Here is a 22,839-nt window from a genome sequence, read left to right on the forward strand (position 1 = left end):
CGGCCATATCCATGTGGATGGATCTACAAAATAGCACACTTGAGTGAGGGTTCAGCAGTATCAGCTGGCAACATATCACTGTTACTTGAAAGAAAACTGTGGACATGACCACTGCGAGGCAGAGAGAGAACACTCAGCTTTCTGCTCGGCTTCTTCCAGTCAGTCTCCGTCCAGGTAGCTTGGTGAGGATGGTTGTTGGGGGCAGTGGTGGGGATGGGCGTCAGATTTCCCAACAATGACGCTGGGACATTTTTATTAAAAAACACATTGACAAGCAGGACATGAGGGGGGCTTAAGGGACAATGGAAAATACAGACGATTGTAGATTTTTAGGGGTACTTAAAGCTCAATATCTTTTCAAACTAATCAATATTTTTAAGGCCTTCAAAACATAGGCAAAAGGGGGGGGGGGGGGCAGTCAATGTGAGCATGTAAAAATCCAAGGTGAAATCAGACTGACACTTCACATTGCCCGATTGAAGGCCTTTGTACCCAACTATTTACAGCAGAATTCATTTTTAGGGGTGTGAAACACCCCCTTAGAGCTACGCCCCTGTTCCTTGCGGTGATGCGGGTACATGACCTTAAAAGCATCACCTGAACACGAGAGGAAGGGCTGTGTAATTGGATGGGTTGCAGGTTTCTAAGAGTGAACGAGGACTGTTAATGCATCACGATGTAGTGCTCTTTCAAGAGGCGGGTCTTTGTCTCTTCTAATTTGGAGCACGGTTCATACAGCTCAGCTCCAAGGACTAATCTCGATGGTTTATCACATCAGTACCTCAGTTAGTACAGGTCCTGTCTTCGAATGTTACCGGTTTCATCGGAGTCCTCTGGGTGCAATCCTGATGAGACATTATGTGATAAGCAGCCTTTATACCCAGTGTAAAGAAAGCAGACCTTCGACAGAGCTATAAACAGAAAACCTTGCGATGAAGTGGGCACAGCCTCCCGCGGAGCAGGTGTGATTCACTGCACAACAGTAAACGGAAGGTCCTGGAAAGACCATCCCTAATCCAGCTCCGTGTGCTTTCCAGGGACTGCGCTGCCATGGTAACAGGGCCCGAAGCTTGCCTGCCGGCGCCGCCGGCAGTGCCGAAGGGCAGCCTGTGCAGGAAAATGCTATTTCTCTCAATGTAAGAGTATTATATTGGGAGCTGTTATGAAGGAACTGATTTTAAATGGATGCCCGCGTTAAATTATGGGATGAAGGATGAGGCCGGAAGTGTTAATAATTTATGACACACTGGCCATGACATTACTGTGCATAGGAAATTGAAAAGTCGGGATTGTGTGCATTCGATGTGTTGGGATGAAGTCCTCTGAATGGCTTGGTAAAGCGGTGCCGTTCTGCCCTGTGACCATTTTCTGACTGCCTAATATTTTTTCTCTTCTGAACTCAGGAATCACGCAGGCCCGGTGGATGTCACTTTGGTGTTATGAGAGCCACACCATCTTTTTATCTAGAGTATCTAGAGCCCTCAAGCCATGCTATGCGAAGACTAGTGGTGGCGGCAGTGCTTAATTTGTGCTTGTTGTTTCCGGTGCTAAGCCCTGGCACTTATTTTTGAGGGCCGGCGCTTATTCTTCTGCCTCAAACATTTGCTGCGAGGAAAAAGACACGTATGGGAAAGATGGAGGAAGAGAAAAAGAAAAAGCGTCACAATGGGAGAAAGCAGAAAGCTGCAAGAGTGAGCTGAAGGGGCAGCGAGCAGCTTTAAACGGAGTGAAGAGGCCCGGGATGGCTTCAGGATTACGCTGCCTCAGTATTCCGTGTTCCCACATTTAATTGCAGCAGCCGTGTGTTTAATAGGAGTGCTTTGAGCACAGGCACGTTTTTATTTACAAATTAAGGACTGGGTGGCAGCAGAACAACTATGGTCCAGAGGTACCAATAGTTATGTGTGCTGCACAACAGAGTTCTTTCCTTTGTGTATGTTGTCTATTTCTATGCTATCAATAATGTGTGCCTTTCCTGCACCCCCTCCCTGAAACCTGTGCACCTGGTGGAAGGGGGGAGCCAATAAATAATTTCCTTTGTCCAGGGTAGGATTCCTTTGCCTGGTTGAAACTCCCCAGTCTTACATTTTCATTTCCCATCTTCCATGGCACTGGGAGCAAGATGCAGAGCCGAGTCTGATACCTACACACTTCACAACTTGGTCCAGTCCGAACTAGGCACACTGGGGCGGTTTTGGTCTCCGCAACATGTAAAATCCGGCCAGCAACAGGACAGGATGAACATACACGACTGCAGGAGCCCAAGAATCTTTGCACCTGTCAGATCCTCTGGTTGACTCAGGCGTCCTGCCTTGACCACCAAGGAGTATGGTCCCTTTGCTGGTCCTAGCTTACTTCCATCCCACCTGGACAGTGAAGAGGCCTGCATAGCACTAGAATTGGATTTGAATGGGAGTAAGTCTGGGAAGCCAGCAAAACTCTTTGCAGTTGTGATAGCTGGATAGGTGAATCTGCCAGGAATAGCCAACCTAATCTCAGGAAGACGTGAACAAGGCCCAGCTGACTGGAAGATTCATGTAGAGGGATTTCATATTGGTCTGGGATCACCCAAGAACCTCGGCTGGCCGGGAGGAAAAAGTAAAAAGAGCATCACTTGAGCCGAGTAGCTGTAGTACATCTGTTGGCATCAAAAGTGGTGAGCTCACATCATCTTTGTCGTACCCTCTGCCTGAAGAGTGCTTTTACTCCCCCAGACTGTTCCTCTTTAGCTCATCTGTGCCATTACAAAAGGGGACTGACCACCTGAAAATCAACTGAGATCCTGCTCTAATAGAAACAGTCCAGCACAAAATGACCAACAACACCAAACCCGGCACAGGTTGCTTGCATTCTTGCACCTATCACCCAGTAATCACTGACTGGCCCGGACCAATAGGACATGCCTCACAAGGCCTGCGGTGTTTCTGTAGTACTGATATTTCTAATACAAACCCAGCTGCAAAGCAGTAGAGCACTTCACAAGACACCAGTGTAGTACCAAAAGGTATCGGGACATGGTGCAGAGGGGAGAGTTGAGGGACAGCTATAAGAGGTGAAGAGTCGGGCTAGTTGGGCTGAGCGGCGAAGGTGAGATGAGAGGTGTAGTAAAAAGTGTGTGGGGGTGCACCTCAAAAAGTGTAACATTAGGAGACTTTGCCACAATGAGATGTTTGAAAATCCATGCACAGAGAAGGAAAAGTCTTGGTATCTTGTCTTTTGTTCTTGCACTTTCCTGTTACCATTCTTGTGGTGCTGTTTCTACGAGTTGTTTGTGCTCCACCAGAGGTCTTGTTTTTGGACACAAGGTGTGGAGAAGTGTTGGAATTAACATGTAGATTATTCAGCGGACCTTGAATGTGATGTGTGTGAGGGGTGGGAGCCAGTGGAGCTCTCAGAGTGTCAGCAATTCTAACAAATTTATGAAGGTCTTAAATGAGATAAGCTGCTTCATGTAGAACTCTCTTCAGCAGTGTTAGGTGAGCATCCAACATGGTGTAGCCTCCGTCGAGGTAGGATGGAACCTTAGTCTGTATGGTTGTTTTGAAGTTAGCTTCACCTTGCGGAGTGGGCTTCGCCTTGTTGGGTGAGGTGAGCTGCTGCCAGGCAACCTTAGTGTTGTGTGTGTTGAAGTCTTGAAGCTGAAGCTCACATTCATGTGAACACACGTGGACTTTGCGCAGTCAGCAAGTCTAGGTGTGTAACTATACAGATTTATCTTTGAGAGCCACTGTTGTTCTACCAGATTCATATTTTAAACTGTTGTTTCCTGGCTTGTGTAACAAGAGCAAGTAGACGTAAAATAGAGCAAACATTTGATATCTGTGTATACATTCTGGAAGCACAATCCTTCAGTCATTCAATGCAATGAAAAAAACATATTTATGCATATTGTTAGGTGTTTTCTGGCCATTGATGAATACTGCCTACCAGGGTTCTGTGTTGAGATTGTTCATTATTGGTGAGAGGATGGAGCCCTGAGGTCAGAACGTGTCAGGTACCGAATTCGATCTGGAAATGCTTATGGGCCATTTCAGGATGGGTAGGATGTAATAGGTTTTGAGAGTGCCAGGGAATACTCCTTGGTTTAGTGTTGATAATGTTCACTTGGGGTGACAGAAATCTCTTTCACAGAGGAGACTGGATAATGTCATCAGCATGTGATGTGGTTTTGAGGGATTGAAGGACCAATGAAGTCATCAGCAAAGAGACTGGTGAACGTGGACCATTTGGGAGGGACGTATTGCTGTAGTTTGTTATTATTGCCCTTGAAATATTGATTACTTTAAACAGGTCTTTTCCTCTCCTGAACGACTCGTTGGTGATGGTTTTGTGTAGGTCATTGCGTTGTCTTCTCAGCCGTCATCCTGTTTACCGCTTCATAAAATCATTCTGCACTTACCCACTGCCCAGACTGCTGCAGAGCTTCAAAGCTCTCTGCGCCCTGGAGTTGTCTGCCCCTCACTATCACGCGGCTCGATCAGTGCATCAGATTGTGTGTACTTGCAGCTATCACCCTTCCTGCCCCATCCATTACCTTGTTTGCTACCTCAGCTGTCACATCGTCTGCCCATCCATCACCTTGCGTGCCCCTTCAGCTATTCCATTGCCTCATACATCACCTTATGTGCCTCCTCAGCTCTCCATCACTTTTTTTACCATCTCAGCTATGACCCTATCTGTTCGCCAGTCACATTGACTGTCCTGACATGGTCTGCCTGTTATGTCAAACTATCTTTCTGCAGGCGTTCACTCTATCTGCCAGGAACATCATCCTGTATATCTCCCTTTGCCACCTTCAGTCTCTGCCCCTAGTGATCTTTGACTCTGCACAGTCCTCACTGAATCTGTTTCCTCACCCTAACCCAGTATAGCAGTCACCCGCCTGTCTGCCCCATCCATCACACTCTGCCCTGAGTCATGATGCTCGCGTCCCACAGTTGCCTCCATCACTGCCTCCTAGCCACCCACTCCTCTTACCTAATCATGACCTGTCATCGCTGTCTCTGCTTCTCAGCCATTACAAGCTGTCTTCCAACCATCCTTCTCTTTACACCTCCCATCTACCTGCCTAGTCAACACAATCTCTGCACCCAGCTACCACTTTTCTGCCCCAGTTCTCATTCTCCTTCCTATGGCATTAACTGTTTGCTTTCTAGCCATAGCTGTGATGTCATGTCAGGATTGCCTGAGACAGTAAGGATCACTCTCCATGGGACTGATATCTCAACAGCAACACACCTGGCTCTCTTTGCATTTTCCATTTGTTCTCCTGTTGCCCTTGAAAAGTTTCAGGGAATAGTGCAAGCTTGAACAAAACGTATCAGAAGCAGTTCCAATAATGGAGGTAAATAAAACAAGAACATTACGATAGATTAGTTTTGCACTCTACCTTTTAAAAAAAACGAACGAGAGTTTTGGCTGCTTTGGGTACTGACTAGGCAGGTGCTAGTAAGTGGCAGTAAGAACACAAAAACATTTCTAAGTCAAATAAGAGTCGAGTGGAAATCCCTTTCAAAGAAGAAATTGCAGCACCAAAACACCTAAATCATTTGTAGTTCTGCTAGGCAAGGATGATCAGATCCAGGCCACCTAAAGGCCTCAGCAGCTCCTTGCACTTCTTAGCCATCAACCTCTGACACCACATGCGTCTTCTTACTCATCATTTTCCTTACCCTGCCATTACCAATCTGTCCACCAGCATCACTGCTGATTGTCACATAGACTGTTTTTGATTCTCGAGTTTCTGAAGATAATGCCCTTCATGTAATTCTTTTCGTTTTCCTTTTCAGGTATTTTCAATGTCCACCAAAGTTTGGCCTCTTCGCCCCGATACACAAAGTGATCCGAATTGGGTTCCCTTCAACCAGTCCAGCGAAGGCGAAGAAGAGCAAGCGAATGGCCATGGGAGTGTCCGCTCTCACTCACAGCCCCAGCAGCTCCTCCATCAGCTCTGTCAGCTCTGTGGCATCATCTGTGGGCGGTCGGCCCAGCCGGAGTGGGCTAGTGAGTGAATATTCGATATTATTCAAACCGCTAACATTGCACATCCCTTCTGCTCCATTTTCTTCTGAGTAGATAATGTGATTCAGAACAATGATGCGCCCCTGCACGATATGGTGAGGGTCCCCCAAAATGCCCACAATGTAACTGTCAGCCGAGCACTCATCCAAACCACCAAGTCAAGGGCCAAAAGCCCCACCTCACCCCACACACACCTGTATTGTAAGGTGTTCTTCAGTTTCAGGGGCTGAATGGCTACGTAAAAGGCTGTGCCGCAGTGCCAGACATTTGGGGTACATGATGTTAATGTGTGGTGGGAAATCCACACTCATTCCAATAAAAGTGTTTATTACAGAGTCAGAGATGCTTGTTGCATTTTGTGTTGTTCACATACGTGTTAGCGAGAGTCCGATTGGCAGATGTGTGGCACTTGGTAGTGGCAGCGTGTTTCAACCAAACTTCAGCCAATATTAGAGGAAAAGGAAAAAAGAAAGTAGCAAAATGAAATTGTGAAAAAGACTAGACAAACAATCAAGGATATTGCTTAAAGTGCTTCCTTTGTAGGTTAAAGTAAGATAGAAGTCACGTTTGACAGCATCTCTGCAACCCTAATCTTGAAAGGCAATCCCTCACGTACACAGTACACTACAGCTAAGACCTACTGTTCATGGGTCACATGGCTGTCTGACAGTCCTATGTGAGAGTAGTAGTCAAAGGATAGGAGAGAGAGGTAGAGGGGATTACCCGGTATTAGACAGAATTTCATTCTTGCAAAAAAGTTGAATGGACTTACCCCACATAGGGGAAACAATTCTTTATCATAAATGTGAACCTTTTCAGGTTTTTCCTGAAAGACCTATTATGCACCAGACGGAAACTTACAGTGAGCTTTGGGCCAGCTCATTGCTTATCACTGGTTGACTTTCTTGTTACTTTCATTTACATGCTTCTTATTTGAAGGCTTTTCTTCTTCGTATGCTTGTCCCTCCCTTGAAGAATAGTTTATTTACCAGCCTTTTGATTGGATCACCTGAATCCCTCTACTGCCTATACTCAGAGAACTACTATTTCTTTGAGGCGCATGCAGACACGACAACACCTGTGCGTGCTTACTTCATCACACTGGGCCGCAGGAGCATCATGAAACTTATGTGCACATTTGTCATGCTTACAAGTCAGTGTCGTTTTTTGCGACACTAGTGTTGACAAAAACACTTATTTTTGCTGATGTTAAATAACATCACCACAAAATATTGGCAAAGCAATACGTAGAAAAGAAGAGACTTAGCTTTGCCAGTGCTTGTTCCACATGTCCATGACGTTCCCATTACTTGGCTAACTTAGAATGCAGACTTTCAGTTGCCCAACAAGCGGTACATCCCCAGTAAAAATAAACAAAGCTGAAGCAGTAAAAGTGCTGATTTGTTTTACATATTTTCATTCAGGATGATACTAATTGATCCTGTAGCTTTAATTTTTGGAGTCCAGGGGGAAACATTGCCAGCTCTGAGTTCGCAGCAGAAGGGGGGGGGGGGGGGGGTGGGGGGGTGAGGGGGTCAAAACACAGTTGCCCAGTGTGGGTCAGTTGAGAACCAGACCACTCCAGTGCTTACGGGGTAACCACCATTTTTTAAGAAACATCCTCTACTGGGGCTTTGGAGGTGAGGTGGGTAGGGATGAATACCTGTCCTTTTGTTAAGTCTGGCAGTACATTTTTCCCCAAACAACATAAAACATTCCTAATATCTACCAAACTGACTTACAAAGGTGAACATTGGTCCACTTGCTGAAACTTAATTCATTCAAAATCTAAGTTTTTCCTGATGGATAAAACATTTGCCTACTAACTGTTCAAGGGTGGGTCCTATAAATCTCAGCCCATGGCATCTCTCCAACCCTAATCCAACAAACAGAGCTCCCCTGCTTCACACTAGAACATAGCTTCACCGCTCCCCAAGCACAGCAGCATCCACCTGGTACCAAATATATGCAGATATATTGGAAGTGAGCATGTGCTGCAGAGTGATTTTGTATGGAGGCCAATCAATGTGTTCCATGCTTCATGTAGCTGACAGAGACCTCATCCCGCTACGCCCGGAAGATCTCTGGTACGACGGCCCTGCAGGAGGCACTGAAGGAGAAGCAGCAGCACATCGAACAACTTCTAGCAGAGCGAGACCTGGAGCGAGCCGAGGTTGCCAAGGCCACAAGCCACATCTGTGAGGTGGAAAAGGAGCTTTCCATCCTGAGAGCGCAGCATGAACAGGTGAGCTTACGTATCTTAAGTCTACCGCATAAGCAGATGTGTTGGCATCCGAAAGACCATAGCATGAACGCGTGAGGTTATTATTTTAAGAACCCAGAGAACACAGCATGATTACCTGAGGTTATACATCCAAACATACATTACAAACATGTGAGCTTAAGGCCACAGCATGAACAGTTTTACTGACTTCCCAAGGACACAGCATGAACAGGTGAGATTTCTGTCCTGAGGGCACAGAATGACTAGATGAGCACATTTTTCTCAAGAGAGACCATGAACAGACAAGCTTATGTTCTTAAGGATACGGCATGCACAAGTGATCTAACGTCCAGAGGAAACAGAACAAACGAGAGACAGCATGAACAGGTAGGCTGGCATACTGAGGGTTCAGCATTAAAAGTCAGCCTTATATTCCAAGGAAACAGCAATAACCGGTAATCTGGCATCCTGAGGACACAGCATGAATACGTAAGCTTCACAGCATGCTGCGCTGACAGTATAGCATAACTGTTTATCAAACAACATGTACAGTTTAATGAAATAAGCATGAGCCTGGAAGATAAGTATCCTGAGCACACAGCATGGAAAGGTGAAATCCCAAAGAGGTAACCAATAGATACAATCTTGCAGAAGCCATAGGCGTGCTTGTACAGGGTATGCTCTGTGTCAGTAAGCCCAGCAGACCTACCAGAATGGGTGTAAGAATATGCAGAACTTGTTTGTGGGACAAATGTATCAAATCTCAGTCCATGATGAGACCAGTAGGCGCTAGCAGTTTACAGGTCCTGGGCAAACTTTGGTACATGAACTAATGTTAACTGAAAAACGTTTTCGAATGCCTCCTAAAAGTAGAAAAAGATGATTGTTGAAAGCATGTCTGTTTCTCCAGCGAGAGGCTTCCTTCAGCAGGCGCCCTGTGGGTGTATTTCCAGTTTTATGTTATGCTTTATTGAAGATCTTTTAATGTGCATTTCAAACGCTGCTTTAGATGGAGGTCTTTCAAGCTCATAAGCCAAACATAGACACACAGCCACTGGAAGTCATGCTTCTTTTGTGACGGGGAAAATATTCACGTTCATCGCCAGTTGACCATATATACGTTACTGGAAATGGCAATGCTGGTGACTCCCTTAATATTTTGAATTTCATTTAGAGGTTGTTATCTCCTTCAAAAAATACACAGTAAGTGATCAGAAATTCGTAGGTTAGGCTCACATATATTTTAGTTGCCCATTATCATTGTGACACAGATGGCTTCAAGCATTTCCCACACATACTGAGGGATCCGTGTGAAGCTGAAATCCTTCAAACGAAACTGTGCAGTGGCCTAAAATATCACCCTTTCTCAAACGGTCATAATTCATTTTTTTGGGATAAAAAGCACCACGTCTTGTCTGGTTACTACGATACTCCCACACTAAAGGGAAACTAGTGTGGGAGCTGTGGACATGGGGAAACACAGGCACACTTGAGAATAGTCAGGGAAGCACCTGAGAGGCAGGGAATCTTTGTGACATGGACACTTGAGATACAAACACTGAAAGATAAGGTTCTAGTACACAGAGACAAACAGAGACCTAAACACAGGCAGGCATAGAATGACCTCCAAAGCGTGAAACATAGAGAAAGGAAAACACAGGAATGTGAAAAAAGCAACAGCGAATGACATCGCTCCAAGAGATGGAGAAAGCAAGGTAAGGTAAGACAAAGGCACCCCAGGGCATTGGGTGACCGACAGACAAGGAAAGGGTATTGAGAGAAATAGACATTCGAAGACCCAGGGAGTAGGAGACTTGAGACACATGGACTATGAAGCTTGAATATACACTAGAATCAGCTTTATCTTACATAAAGATGGAAGTAAGATCAGAGGGACCAGCGCTAACAAAGGGACACACTACACAGCACATTGACAAAAGCTCAACAGCCTTCAGTGACAAGATGCCAAGATATTGGCAAACGCTTCTCTTTACAAACACCACATAACATACAGCACAAAAAAGCAGACTTTGAGACTTCAAACTCAGTTTTTTGTAGACATAAAGCGTGTTTGTGCTAGGCTTCTAACTCATTTTTATTGGCTTCAAACACATTTCTTCTGGTTCCTCAAATCCGTTTTACAGGGCCCCCTACTGTTAAGAAGAGGGGTCGAGATTTGCTGCATCTGCTTGGGGGAGATAACCTTATTTTAATGCTTTCCTTGCAGTATGTTAGTGAAACAGAGGGAAATCTACAGCGTGCTCGGGCGATGGTGGATGGCACACACAAGGAAAAGCTGGAGCTGCTCAACCAGTTGGAGGAAGAGAAAAGGTAATCCTTCTGAGGAGGAAATAACTTGTAATTCCTGAGGATGCTAAGATGAATCAGATACTCCGACCTTCAATGTCCCAGCTCCTAACTCGTAGTTATGCCTTTAGTGGTGAATGTGCCCATTGTGGCCAGCTGGCCTCATGTCTTGTGTGAAATCTTCAGATACTACTGATTTTCTTTTAGCCAACAATTCTACAACCTCACCGGTCACGTCTATGTACCTTGAAGATGTGTCTCTTGTCAAGGTGAACATACATAGAGTTAACTGCAGTAAACCTATATTTACCTGTTACCTTTAGGATACTTTTGAAGTGGATGTTCTGGCTTTTTTTGTAGCACAATATTCCAGACTCAGTATTCTGATATTGTAAGGTTTCTCTGCTTTGGGTGTTACAACATCATTATGCAACATAAAGCAATTTGTTGCAAATGATTAAACAACAAAAGAAACTGTAAATTAAAGCAGGGCTATCACAGGATATGAGTGTTGGTGTTTGACTGGGTATCAAGCAACAATAGTTCCAGTTAAGCCACAGTATTCCCCATTGGAATTATCCATTTCCCCATTGGCAGTCTGCTGTTGTCCAGGTTGCCTTATCTTCTGGTTTTGCATTGCAGTGTGTATTCACTCTTATCTGTACTGCCTTCCTGTGTGAATGCCATAACAGGTAGCATTTCCCTGGTGATAAACGTACTAGCACAAATAGCTTTTTGTATGAAGCAAAGGAAGAGTTCTCCTGAAGACGATTCAGTTTGCAGCATGCACTGTACATGTCAACTCACTCACTTTCTCAATCACACCTGGTCACTCACTCACTCATTCACTAACTCCTCACTCACTGCGAATTCACATGTTCAATCACTCTGAAACTTGATAAAAAAGTACGTTTGCTTTGGGTTCCTCATGGCATATTTTATGCAGATCCGGCAAGTTGGGGGTGAGGGGAGGGGGATGGGAGAAAAAGTTGGGGTCCTAAAACTGCCTAATGGTACTTTGATTCTCAGCCTCGTCGGAGGTAGTAAGCACTATATAAATACTATTACAATACAATGCAATATGATTCTTTGCTTCTTGATCCAGAACAATGGAATTTCACCAAATTTGGAATTAAGGTAGAACTTTACTGACAGCAGTGGCTTTGCTTAGTGTGGTATGAACCCATTTAGTAGTTTTTAGGTCGATTCTGCCTGAGCATGCATTAGAGCATGTGCTCTCGCTTGCAAGACTTTTGTGTTTAATAATGGGCTGGGAACCCACCCATTGCTTCCCATTCATTGGCATTCGTGCCACTCCTCTTTGCTGCCATCTAATTGGGCAGCATCGCTTCCTTTTCTTTCTGTGGTGCATAGACCAAGCACAGATTCATTTAGTTTTATTAGTGATCCTCCACTGTCCACCTGCTGCTCATGCTCTGATTCAGATACTATTTGTTTTATCTCTCCCACCCCCCATTTGTCTTGCTTTTATCCCTCTCTACCACACTCCATCTGTTTTGCTTTTAATGCTCGTCAGTTTTTGCTTTTATCCCTCCCTGTCCTCAAACGTTTGCTTTTATTGTTCCCTCCCACATCCGTTGTGCTTTTATCACTCCTCCCACCCCATCTATTTTGCTTTTATCCCTTCCTTGCACCCCTCTGTTCTTTTATCCTGACTCTCCCACCCACACATACCTGTTTCTTCTGCCAATGCTTGTTATGTTTGTATTGATGCTCTTTGTGGTGCCAGTACTGTAAGAACTTCAGGGCACCGCTAAGGCCGTGGGTGCCAGCAGCAGCTTGTTTAAAAATAAATAAATAATACAACTATTTTGTTTTCACCCACATTGTTACATAATGGATTGCTTCCTCTGCCTTGACTTATTTCAAGCTGAGAAGCTCTAAAAGAGCAGTTCTTGGGCTGGAGAACGCGTGAAAGGCTGAGAAAATGTAATGAGAAAAGGTGGGTGTGTATCACAAGTAGCTAATTCAGGGCAAAATACAGAACTTACAGCTACAAATGGGTTGTGGGTATATTTGGGCATAGGAAACTTTTTTACAATTCGGTGTAAATGGTAGAGCTTACGGGGCTGCTCATATGCACTTCTATTACCAGGTATGTTTGTGTGTTTTCTACTGTTAGGAAGTTATATTTATTTACATTTTGAGCCATCTTGACATCACCAAATATTGTTGTCGTTTTAACAGGATGTTTTTTTAATAATCTCAGTTGCGGATTCTTGGCTGTCGCTTTAGGCTCTGTGGATTTTGGTATGTTTGTGGGTGCTGTTTAAGCATCCATGCATGCGTGTTTCCATTTATGTGTGACTGGTGCTATATGTTTTTCTGAGTTTGGTATTGATCAGTAAGTTGGGGAAAGCCTTCATTCTAATTTCATTATAAAACAGCGCATGACTTGAAAATGTCCTTAATACGGCAGCATGGAGAAGCAAAGTGTTGTTTTTGGTCGTTTAATAACGGAACCCCTCCAACGGATGGTCAGATATTCGCTATAGGATACCTAGGGAAATTACAGCACATCCAGAGATGGGCACCGCATTAGTTCAAAATGACCAAGAGACTTCAGTTACGTGCCTACTGCTCAGAACAGCCCGAATGACTGTCCACTGTTTGTTAATTTCGTCACCTGATATATGCCTGATTTTCTGTTTAGTCAATGACAGCACTGAGGACAGCGCGGCTGTGAGTGAACCACACCATAATGTGTGCAGCGCTCCATGTCTCGAGTTTGAATATGTTAAAATAAGTACACTGGTTTTCTTTGTAGTGCTGCTTGGGCAGAACTGCAATGCGCTGAGATACAGCTCAATTGGCTAAAAATCCAGGCCAATTACTTTTGTTAATGCAGTTATTATGCATCAGCTGTGTTACTTATACATGCACTCATGCGTCCATTCATTCATCCAGCCATTGACTTATTCTTGCATTCATCCACTTACTCATGCAGAATACTACACACAAACCCAACAATAAATTAAGGCATTTTAGCAATAAGCAAGAATTATTGCTTGCTCAGAAAAAAGGTGCAATTTATTAGCACTGCAAATGCTTGTTGAGAAATTTGGATTTAAAAGGGGTGCTTTGAGGAGGCTGAATTTTAGAACTGTGTGGCATCTTCATTTGCGGGTCATCCACAGATTTTACAATGGATTCGCTAATACAGCTCATAAATAAAGATGCATCCATTGCATATTTGTGAATCTTCTGTCAGATTTGAGCTGTGATTGGCTGGCCATCAATGAATATTTCTGTTATGACCACCAGTCAACGTTCAAAAAGAGGTACAAAAATTGTATTCAAAGATGGAGTCGACGCCCATGCGCAATGGAGCCGAAATGGGAGGAGTCCATCGATCTCCTGACTCGAAAAGACTTCTTCGAAGAAAAACAACTTGTAACACTCCGAGCCCAACACCAGATGGCGGGATGTGCACAGCATGTGAATCTGCAGCGACTAATGCCATGAACAGATGTACACTGGGTAAGTGACATTTTCCATATATATATATATATACATATATATATATATTAGAAATGGAAAAAAAAAATACTAATTTGTTTTTCTATAATTTTAAATATATCAAAATGTTAAAAAACATAAATAATATAAAACAAATTTGTTTGACTTTACAGCATATTTTAAAAAAAACTATATAACTACAATGAACATGTTTGTACACTACTTAATGAACAAAATTGCACAAAATTCATAATTTCTGTAAAATAATGTACCATAAATGGTAAATGGTATATATGGAGATGTTTACAAAATGTTTCTAATAAAAAATAGAAAAACATACTTTGCAAAAATATATTTATAAAGAAACAATTTATTCTATAACTGAATATAACTTTTTAAGGTACAAAATTAACATTAACACTTCATGAATATCATTTAGTATTCCTGCTAAAACCTTAGCCACACTGCAGAAAATGTTGTACTTTGGGAAGGTCTAATTTGTTATTCTAACGCCAAACATAACCACATTGGAGAAAGTCTTGTAATTAGGGTAATGTGTTTTACTATTCCAACTCCAAACATAACCACACTGGGGAACGTTTTGGACTTTTGAGGGGCCAGATTTTCTATTGCTACTCCAAACCTAACCACACTGGGGAAAATGATGGACTTTTAGGCAAAGGGATTACTATTTCCCCTTGACACTCCAAAACTTAACCACATTCGGGAAATTGTTGGACTTTAGGGCGAGGGTGGGACAGGGTCAAATTTACTATTCCACTCTCAAATAGACAACATTGGGAAAGTGTTTGACTTTAGGGGGTCGGGTTTACTATTCCAACTCCAAACCTAACCACATTGGAGATAAGTATTGGACTTTGGGGTAGGGATTCACATGTATTATTCCCATTTAAAACCACATTTTCTTGGTGAAAATGTTAGCTTGGGGGAGTCAGATTTACTATTCCCACTCCAAACCTAACCAGATTGGGGAAGTGCTGGAATTCTAGGTAGGTCAAATTTTATCTTCCCACACCAAACGTAACTAAATTGGGGAACGTGTTGGACTCTGTGTGTGTGTGTGGGGGGTGGGGTCAGATTTACTGATTCCAACTCTAGATGTAACCACATTGGAGAAAGTGTTGGTCTTTGGAGGGGTTTCATATTTACTATTCCCACTCCAACCCCGCATTGGAGAAATTGTTGGACTTCGGTGGGGAGGAGAGATGTTAGATTTTCTTGTCCCATTCCAAAGATAACCACATTGGGAAAAGTATTATGCTTGGTCACATTTACTATTCTTACTCAAAACCTAAGTACATTGGGGAAAGGTTAAACGTTCGTTGGGGAAGGCGGGTGTCACCTTTAGTATTCACATATGCTATTGCAAATGTAACCACATCCGGGAAAGGTTGGACTTTGTGGGGTGAGGGATTGGGGGTTCAAAATTACTATTCCCACTTGAAACTTACCCACATAGTGGAAAATGTTAGACTTTTAGGGAGTCAAATTTACTAACTCCACTCTAAACTTAACCACATTTGGGAAAGTGTTAGAATCTGAGGGTTTGTAATTAACCATTCCCACAAAATTACAATACAAATTCCACTAAAAATATTATTTAAAGGAACTCTTAATTTATCAAAAAACTCATTAATTAAAAATGATAAATTGGAAGGATTATCAAAACAAAACCATTAAAATTCTTTTTATATAAATAATAAATATAAAGAAACGAAAATGTAACAAAATAAATGCATTTAAAAGTTTAAAACACATAAACCAAAAATCTACAACACAAAACACATTTGTTACAATGAGCAAATTAAAATAGAAGTACATGAAGTAAAAAAAAGTATTACAAGAGCACCACAACAGCGCCATCTTTTTTAACCAAAAAAATAATTAATTAGTAAAATAAATGTATTTAAGTACAATTTGCAAATAAAGACATTTTAACATAAACAACAAAAAATAAAAACAGTTTCAAAACTTTAATGAAGTACATTAATAACATATTTAGCAAATTAACTATAAATTGTAACCAAATTTACAAAAGAAAAATAATAAAAAAAATGTAAATATAAAATCTTCATTTTACATTTTTTTTAAAGTACATCTGATTTAGATGTAGTCGCTGAATAACAAAAAGTTAGTATATGATATTCAGGTTATTGGAAAAGCAGGAGATCCCCATGGGCTGCAGCATGTATTATGCCACTCATGGGGAGCCCATGCAAAATATTCTGCAGGCCTACCATTGCAGTCTGCGTGAAAAGGGTGCATGCACCCTTATCACTACAGGGCACTGCACCAGGTCACTGTAAGTTACCCCTATGGCAGGCCCTCCCAGCCCAGAGGGCAGGGTGCATGTACCTGTGTGTGAGGGCACCCCTGCACTAGCAGAGGTGTCCCCAAGGAACTCCATTTCCATTTTCCTGGACTTCGGGAGTGCGGGGACGCCATTTTATGCGTGTACTGGACATAGGTCACTACCTATGTCCAGCTACATAATGGTAACGCCGAACCTAGGCATGTTTGGTATCAAACATATCAGAATCATATGCCAATACTGTTGCAAGTATTGGAAGTATGATCCCAGGTTCTCTGGGGGTTCTTTAGAGGACCCCCATCATGGCTACTGCCAGTCTTCTGAGGTGCTCTGGGCAGCCCAAGCTGCTGCCACCCCTCAGACAGGTTTCTGCCTCCTGCTCGCTTGATCTGATCAAGCTCTGGAAGGCAGAACAAAGGATGTCCTTTTGGAGAGGGAGGTAACACCCTCTCCCTTTGGAAATAGGTGTGACTGGCTTGGGAGGTGTAGCCGCTCCAAGCCACAGGCCTGCTTTGAAGGGAACATTTGGTGCCCTCCATGCATACACCAATCCACACAGGTTCAGAGACCCCGAGTCTCTGCTCTGTCGGGAAACTGGGTTCTGCCATCTTGAATCCAAGGTTGGCAGGGACCTCTGGGAGCGTCTCAGTGGCCAGGCAAGGCAGGTGACGTCAGAGCCCCCTCCTGATAGGTGGTCACCTACAAGGTGACCAATCCCCCTTTCAGGGCTATTTAGGGTCTCTCTCTTGGGTGGGTCCTCAGATTCGGCCTGCAAGATTCCAGCAGGACTTCTCTGCAACCTCCACTTCGACTTCTAGCTAGTGGAACTGCGACTGGACCCTCCAGGAACTGACAAACTGCATCCACGAACATTGTTTCCACGGCTACTTCCAGCTTCTGCAACGTTTCCCTGGCTGTGCATCCTCTGAGGGTGGCAAGTCTTCAGTCTGCACGAGAAGGAAGAAGGAATCTCCCTTTGTCTGAAGGAGTCACTCCCCTGCACTTACTGCAATGACGACCGGCTGCGTGGATCTCCTCTCATCCTGAGCTGCGTGGATCCTGCATCATGGGTGGTGTTCCAGAGTAGTCATCTTGGTCCTCACTGCCAGCTATCCTACTTTGGTGGGAGTAAGCCCTTGCTTTTCCACGCAGGACAGGATCCCTGTGCAAAGCGTCTCTTGCAGCTGCCAAGGCTTGTTTGCATCTCCTCCAAGGGACTTCAGGCTATGTGCAGCTCCAGCCCTCAACACTCCTTCCTGCAATGCACTGCCCTCTGTGCGGTTCTCCTGCGGCGTGGGACCCTTATTCTATGTGCTGCATGGGCTCCATCTTCAAATTCTGTGTCCCCGTCCTGTGGGACTCCTGTGGGTGCTGCCTTTGCTCCTATGGACTCTCTGTGACGCTCAGGGTCCCCTCTGAGTCCCCTTCCTGGGTTTGAGTCCTCCTAGTCCTTGCTGGTCGCTGGCAGCACCACTTTCCACTAACCATGATATTTGCCTTTGCCAAGGCTTGTTGGTGGAATTTCTGCACCAACCTCCATCTGCAATCTTCTTTCCAGCGTGGGACATCTTCTGCATCCCTCAGGAACTCTTCTCCAGTTCCAGGGCTGCAATGCTGACCTTCTCTTCATCACCATTGACCAATTCCTTCAAGTACAGCTGGGTGGATAGTAACTCCTACTCCTCCTGGACTCCACTGTGACTCTTGGACTTGGTCCCTTCTCTCCACAGGTCTTCCTCTCCAGGAATCCACCGCTGGTTTCTTGCAGTCTTGGCTGGATGTATTCTTTTCTTCTTTTCCTTCCTTTTGGGTGGTTAGGGGAAATTCCAGTGATTTACTCCTGTTTTCTTGGTCACTGGGGGGGTAATGTGATACTTACCTCTGTGATTTTCCAGTATTCCCAGCTCCACTCTACACATTCCACTTACCTAGGTGTGGGGTGGTTCCTGTGTTCGCATTCCATTCTTTTTGTATATGATCGCATTTTCTAACTGAATTTGCACTGTTTTTGAACCTTTTCTATGCCTACTGCTGTTTACTAGTGTATATAATTAGTGTATTACTTACCTCCTAGTGGAGGGTTGCCCATCTAGTGTTTTGTGGTATTGTGTAACCACTGACACTGTACAACTGAGTGTTCTTTCATGTGTGTACGTGCTGTGTGACTACAGTGGTTTTCCATGAGCTTTGCATGACTCCTAGATAAGCCTTGGCTGCTCATCCACAGCTACCTCTAGAGATTCTGGCTTCTAGGCACTACCTACACTTCACTAGGAGGGGATACCTGGATGTGGTATAAGTACCTTAGGTACCCACCACAAACCAGGCCAGCTTCCTACAGGAACTAGCAATAACATGGACAGAGGGAGGAGGATGGGCAAGCAACAACATGGAGGAGGACAAAAGCACGCAGGTAAGAGGGTGCGACATGGAGGCGAGAGAGGCACATGAGGGAGACGGCCTGCAAACACATGCCATTCTATGGAGTGCTTCAACAAAAAAAATGAAGTTTCAAGGAATGTTTGCCAACAAATAAAGCTTTCTGCATGAAAACTAAGAGGAATACTGTATACGTAAGGGAGGACTAAACCAAAAAAATGAAATGTAAAGGACAGGAATATGAAGGCAGTTGCTGTCATTGTATGAATTGTAAAGTATGTGTGAGTCAAAGCAATGAATGCTTTCCGTTTGGCTGCAAACAGAAGTAGTTTCTGGTCAAGGGTAGAAAAGTAGTCAAGTAAACAGCTGAAAAAAAATCTGAATAAGTTTGTATTCGAAGTGGAAGGACACAGCGGGAACGTGTTTTTAGGTGATTATTATTATGCTTTTGATGATCGGCCTTGTGGGCCAATGTTGGACACCCAGGCGGTAAAGAATTAGGATGTAGCTTTTTCTAATAGCTTGCTGTTTTAAGGGTATAAAGCAGATGTTTTAAACACAGTGGTGCCCACCAGGACATGAAAGGAACCATAGCATTTTAAGTGTCAAAAACATATTTGTGAGTCTTCTTTCAAGCGTTTATTGTGTTCTTTGCAATTTAAAGGTGAAATGTTGGAAGAAAAAAATGCAACATCTTTCATTATCAATAACTTAGTGTGCAAATTGCAGTGCCTTTGGAGCCTTTGAACCATGTCCGAGTCCCTGTGCTGGCTCAACATCGTGTGATTCTGGGCAAATTGCTTGGGGCTCATTACGAGTTTGGCGGTCAGACGAGCCGACCGCCAAACTTGCAGGGGTGAGGCAGCTGTCAACCCGGCTGCCTCACCTCCTGTTGTATTACGATGTTCCCACCAAACTGACAGGTGGGAACATCGTATTATGACCTTCCGGCCGATCAGCCCAGCGGGAACAGTGCTACGGTATTGGCCTCGGCTCCCTTGAGGGAGTCGAGGCCAATACCGTAGCACTACAGCACCCTCAGAATGCGCATTGTCTGCATCCTGTATTCCGCATTCCATATTCCGAGGGTGCTGGTTAGGGGGTCCCTGAACTGCCCGCAGCATTGTCTTGGGAAGTGCAGGGGGCCCCATGGCGGTGGTATTTCCGCCAGCCTTTTCATGGCGGGGTCCCTGCCATGAAAAGGCTGGCGGAAACTGGACTTGTGATCAGCACAGTAGCACTGAACTCGGTGCCGCCATGGCTGACCACGAGTGTGACCGCCATCAGCCCATCGAGAACCATGTTCCTGGCGGGCACGGCAGTCCAACTGCCAGGGTCGTAATTTGGCAGTCAGACTCGCAGGAGTGCAACCGCCACCACGGCATTGGTGGTCCTAGGACAGCCAATGTTGTAATGAGGCCCATAATCTGCCCATGCCTAAAACATCAATTAGCCTTTGAATGTAAGTGTGTATGCCGTGTACATAAAGTGGACTAATGGTAAAAAATAAATTGATACATAATGAACACAAACATGAAAGCAATTGTCATTGCGTGCTCAAATTTAAACACATGATTGAAACAATAAATGCTTAGCTTTTCCCAAGCAACAACAAAGGTTTGGACACGCACTTAAAGAAAAGTATGTGGAAAAACTAAATGATGTAAACTAATAAACATAATTTAGAGTATCGGTGTGACTGAAAGGCAAAGAAGGCACTAGCAGTGTATGTTTTCTGAGAAATAAAGTTTTGTTATTTGTATCATTACGAACAGATCTGGCGACTTTAGAGCTGGAAAGCCCAGCCCTGCCTCTACATCCTGTTATTCTGGGCAAATCACTAAGAGCCTGATTACCAGTTCGGCGGACGGGATGACCCATCCGTTGAACTTCCGACGGGGAGGCTGCCACCATACTGGCTACCTCCCTGCCGGGCCCATTATGACTTTCCTGCTGGGTTGACAGGCAGAAACCCAACCCAGCGGGAAAGTGGCGGCAGCATTGTTGCTGGCTTATAATCGAACTGCCGGCAATGCTGCCACCCACAGGGGGGCACTAGCAGCCTCGCAATGCTGAGCATTGCGAGGTTGCTGGGCAGGTGGACCCCAGTACTGCCCATGCTAATTGCATGGGCAGTGCAGGGCCCCCCATGGCCCCCTGCACCTGTTCTCCGCCATAAAAAGGCTGGCAGAGAACCAGGTCGTAATCAGCAGGGTGGTGCTGACTTCAGGGTAATGTCGTAAAGAAAAAGAAAAAAATGTACGCAACCAGGTGAAAAAGAAAAATGCACATTCACAAGGACTGTCTGAAGAAGAAGAAAAAAGTAGCTCCCACATAAGAAACAGTAGAAGGACACAAGTACTTGGGCCAAGCACCATGAGAGGGTTAACCAGATGAAAAGGAAGTCAAGCCGTCAAGTGCTGCCCAAATATAAGTACCCAAATGACCCTGGCAATGGAGCCAACAAATGGTAAACAATGGCTGAGTTGTAAGCTCACTGATAATAAACAAAATGTCTCAAAGAGACAGTGCATGCACTGTCAGTGCGCGACCTAAAAATGACATACATTACAATACTGCACAGAATTATATTTTTAACAACAGAATGTTAAACATTTTTAGACACAATATTATTATATGTTATATTCTGTTTCTTTGTATTTGGCATCACAATATTTAAGAGATTTTTGTCTCCTAATATGCTTGATACAATATTTTGGTGGAACATTCTTGGCCACAAGTTGGGCGAGTGCTGTGGAGCTACCAGGCACATAGTCCATTCAGACACACTTGGACTGTCAACAGTTTGGCAAAAGTATCTACTTCAGTGGTGCCGACGGCTCAGGCACACTCTGGTCAAGTACCATAGCTACAACAGCAGAGTCCAACTTGGGGCAAGTGCCATGGAGTGAGCATGTGGATTTTGACAGGGTGATCCGCTTGGGCACAAATCATCAGTGCTGTGAATCCTCAACTTCAGTGAGAGAGAACAGGTTGGAGCAAGGAGCACTTCAGCCACAACTTTGGTAGTTTCATTTAGATGGACTTACAGCACCAGAGGCAGCTGCTCTTACCCTTGCTGATAGTCAGCTCCTCTTGCAGGTTAGCTCACTTCTTCCCTGTTCTTCCAGAGAGGGTAGTTTCTGGTGTTCCAGGACAGGGAGACAATGTTTTCTGCAGGCAGACACCAGGCGATGTCTCTTCACCTTGGAAATCAGGCTATCAAGATGACACTAACTATGGTAATGTAGTAGTACTCTAGGTACTCTGCCGAACACCTACTCCTAGGCAGAGAGAATTTGAACTGAAACAACAAGTGGGTCAATAGCTCAACTCTTATACAGGTACCGCAGACAGGTGATGCTTATTCAGAACTGGTTTTGGTGGGTTCCCCTCTCATTTGTCCCGCTCAGGCTGTCTTCCAGACGCAGCCTTTGTCTAGAGCAGACTTCTCCAACTAGAAGGTCGTGAGCTACTGGTAGCTCTCCAACTACCTTTAAGTAGCTATCATGTGTGCAGCCCAGCCTACTAAATTATAAGGTATTGGTAGGTTGCTTTAATATATGTAAACCAAAATTCAAGATGAGAATGTGTGTATTTTCAGAAGGTTATTAGCTGCTATTTGCAGAAAATTGATAGAATTTTCAAAATATATTTCAAGCTGGTATTTCAGTGATAAATCATGAGGCACTGGAAAGACCTATTCCTAATATTATTACTTTTGTGTCAGAGACATTGCAACTATGACTGTTATGTATTACTCACCAAGAAGCATTCCACATTAACAAGGGCTTCCATACATTACTGCTTTCAACCATGCCTGAAGAACTGAGGATTACTGCTAGCAATCATGCAAATCGTGGCCACTAATGTATTCCTGTCTGGTGTTGTTAATATTACAGTATTTTTAATATTAGTAGCTTGAGATGATTTTCATTGCTCATAAGTAGTCCTCATTACAAAAAAGGTTACAGGGCCCTGGTCCAGAGTGATACCCCTCACAGGGTGCAACACCATAAGACAGCCATCTTCAGGTTGCAGCACCCACAACAGAGCCTCAAAAACGTGTGAGTAGTCTGTACTTGGCTATCAGTAG

General features: G+C 44.1%; 1 protein-coding gene across 4 annotated transcripts in view; it reads left to right on the plus strand.

Moving 5' to 3' along the window:
• CLIP2 (CAP-Gly domain containing linker protein 2) overlaps positions 1-22,839 on the plus strand; it is a 400,768-nt gene that overhangs the window by 236,522 nt on the left and 141,407 nt on the right. For all 4 annotated transcript variants that reach the window (XM_069226902.1, XM_069226900.1, XM_069226903.1 and 1 more), the window contains 3 exons: positions 5,790-6,003; positions 8,069-8,266; positions 10,473-10,576. In XM_069226902.1, coding sequence (XP_069083003.1) covers positions 5,790-6,003; positions 8,069-8,266; positions 10,473-10,576 — 516 coding nt within the window. The remainder of the gene's footprint in view (positions 1-5,789; positions 6,004-8,068; positions 8,267-10,472; positions 10,577-22,839) is intronic.

The sequence above is a fragment of the Pleurodeles waltl genome, chromosome 3_2, assembly GCF_031143425.1.
Source record: "Pleurodeles waltl isolate 20211129_DDA chromosome 3_2, aPleWal1.hap1.20221129, whole genome shotgun sequence".
In the NCBI taxonomy this organism is placed as follows: domain Eukaryota; kingdom Metazoa; phylum Chordata; class Amphibia; order Caudata; family Salamandridae; genus Pleurodeles; species Pleurodeles waltl.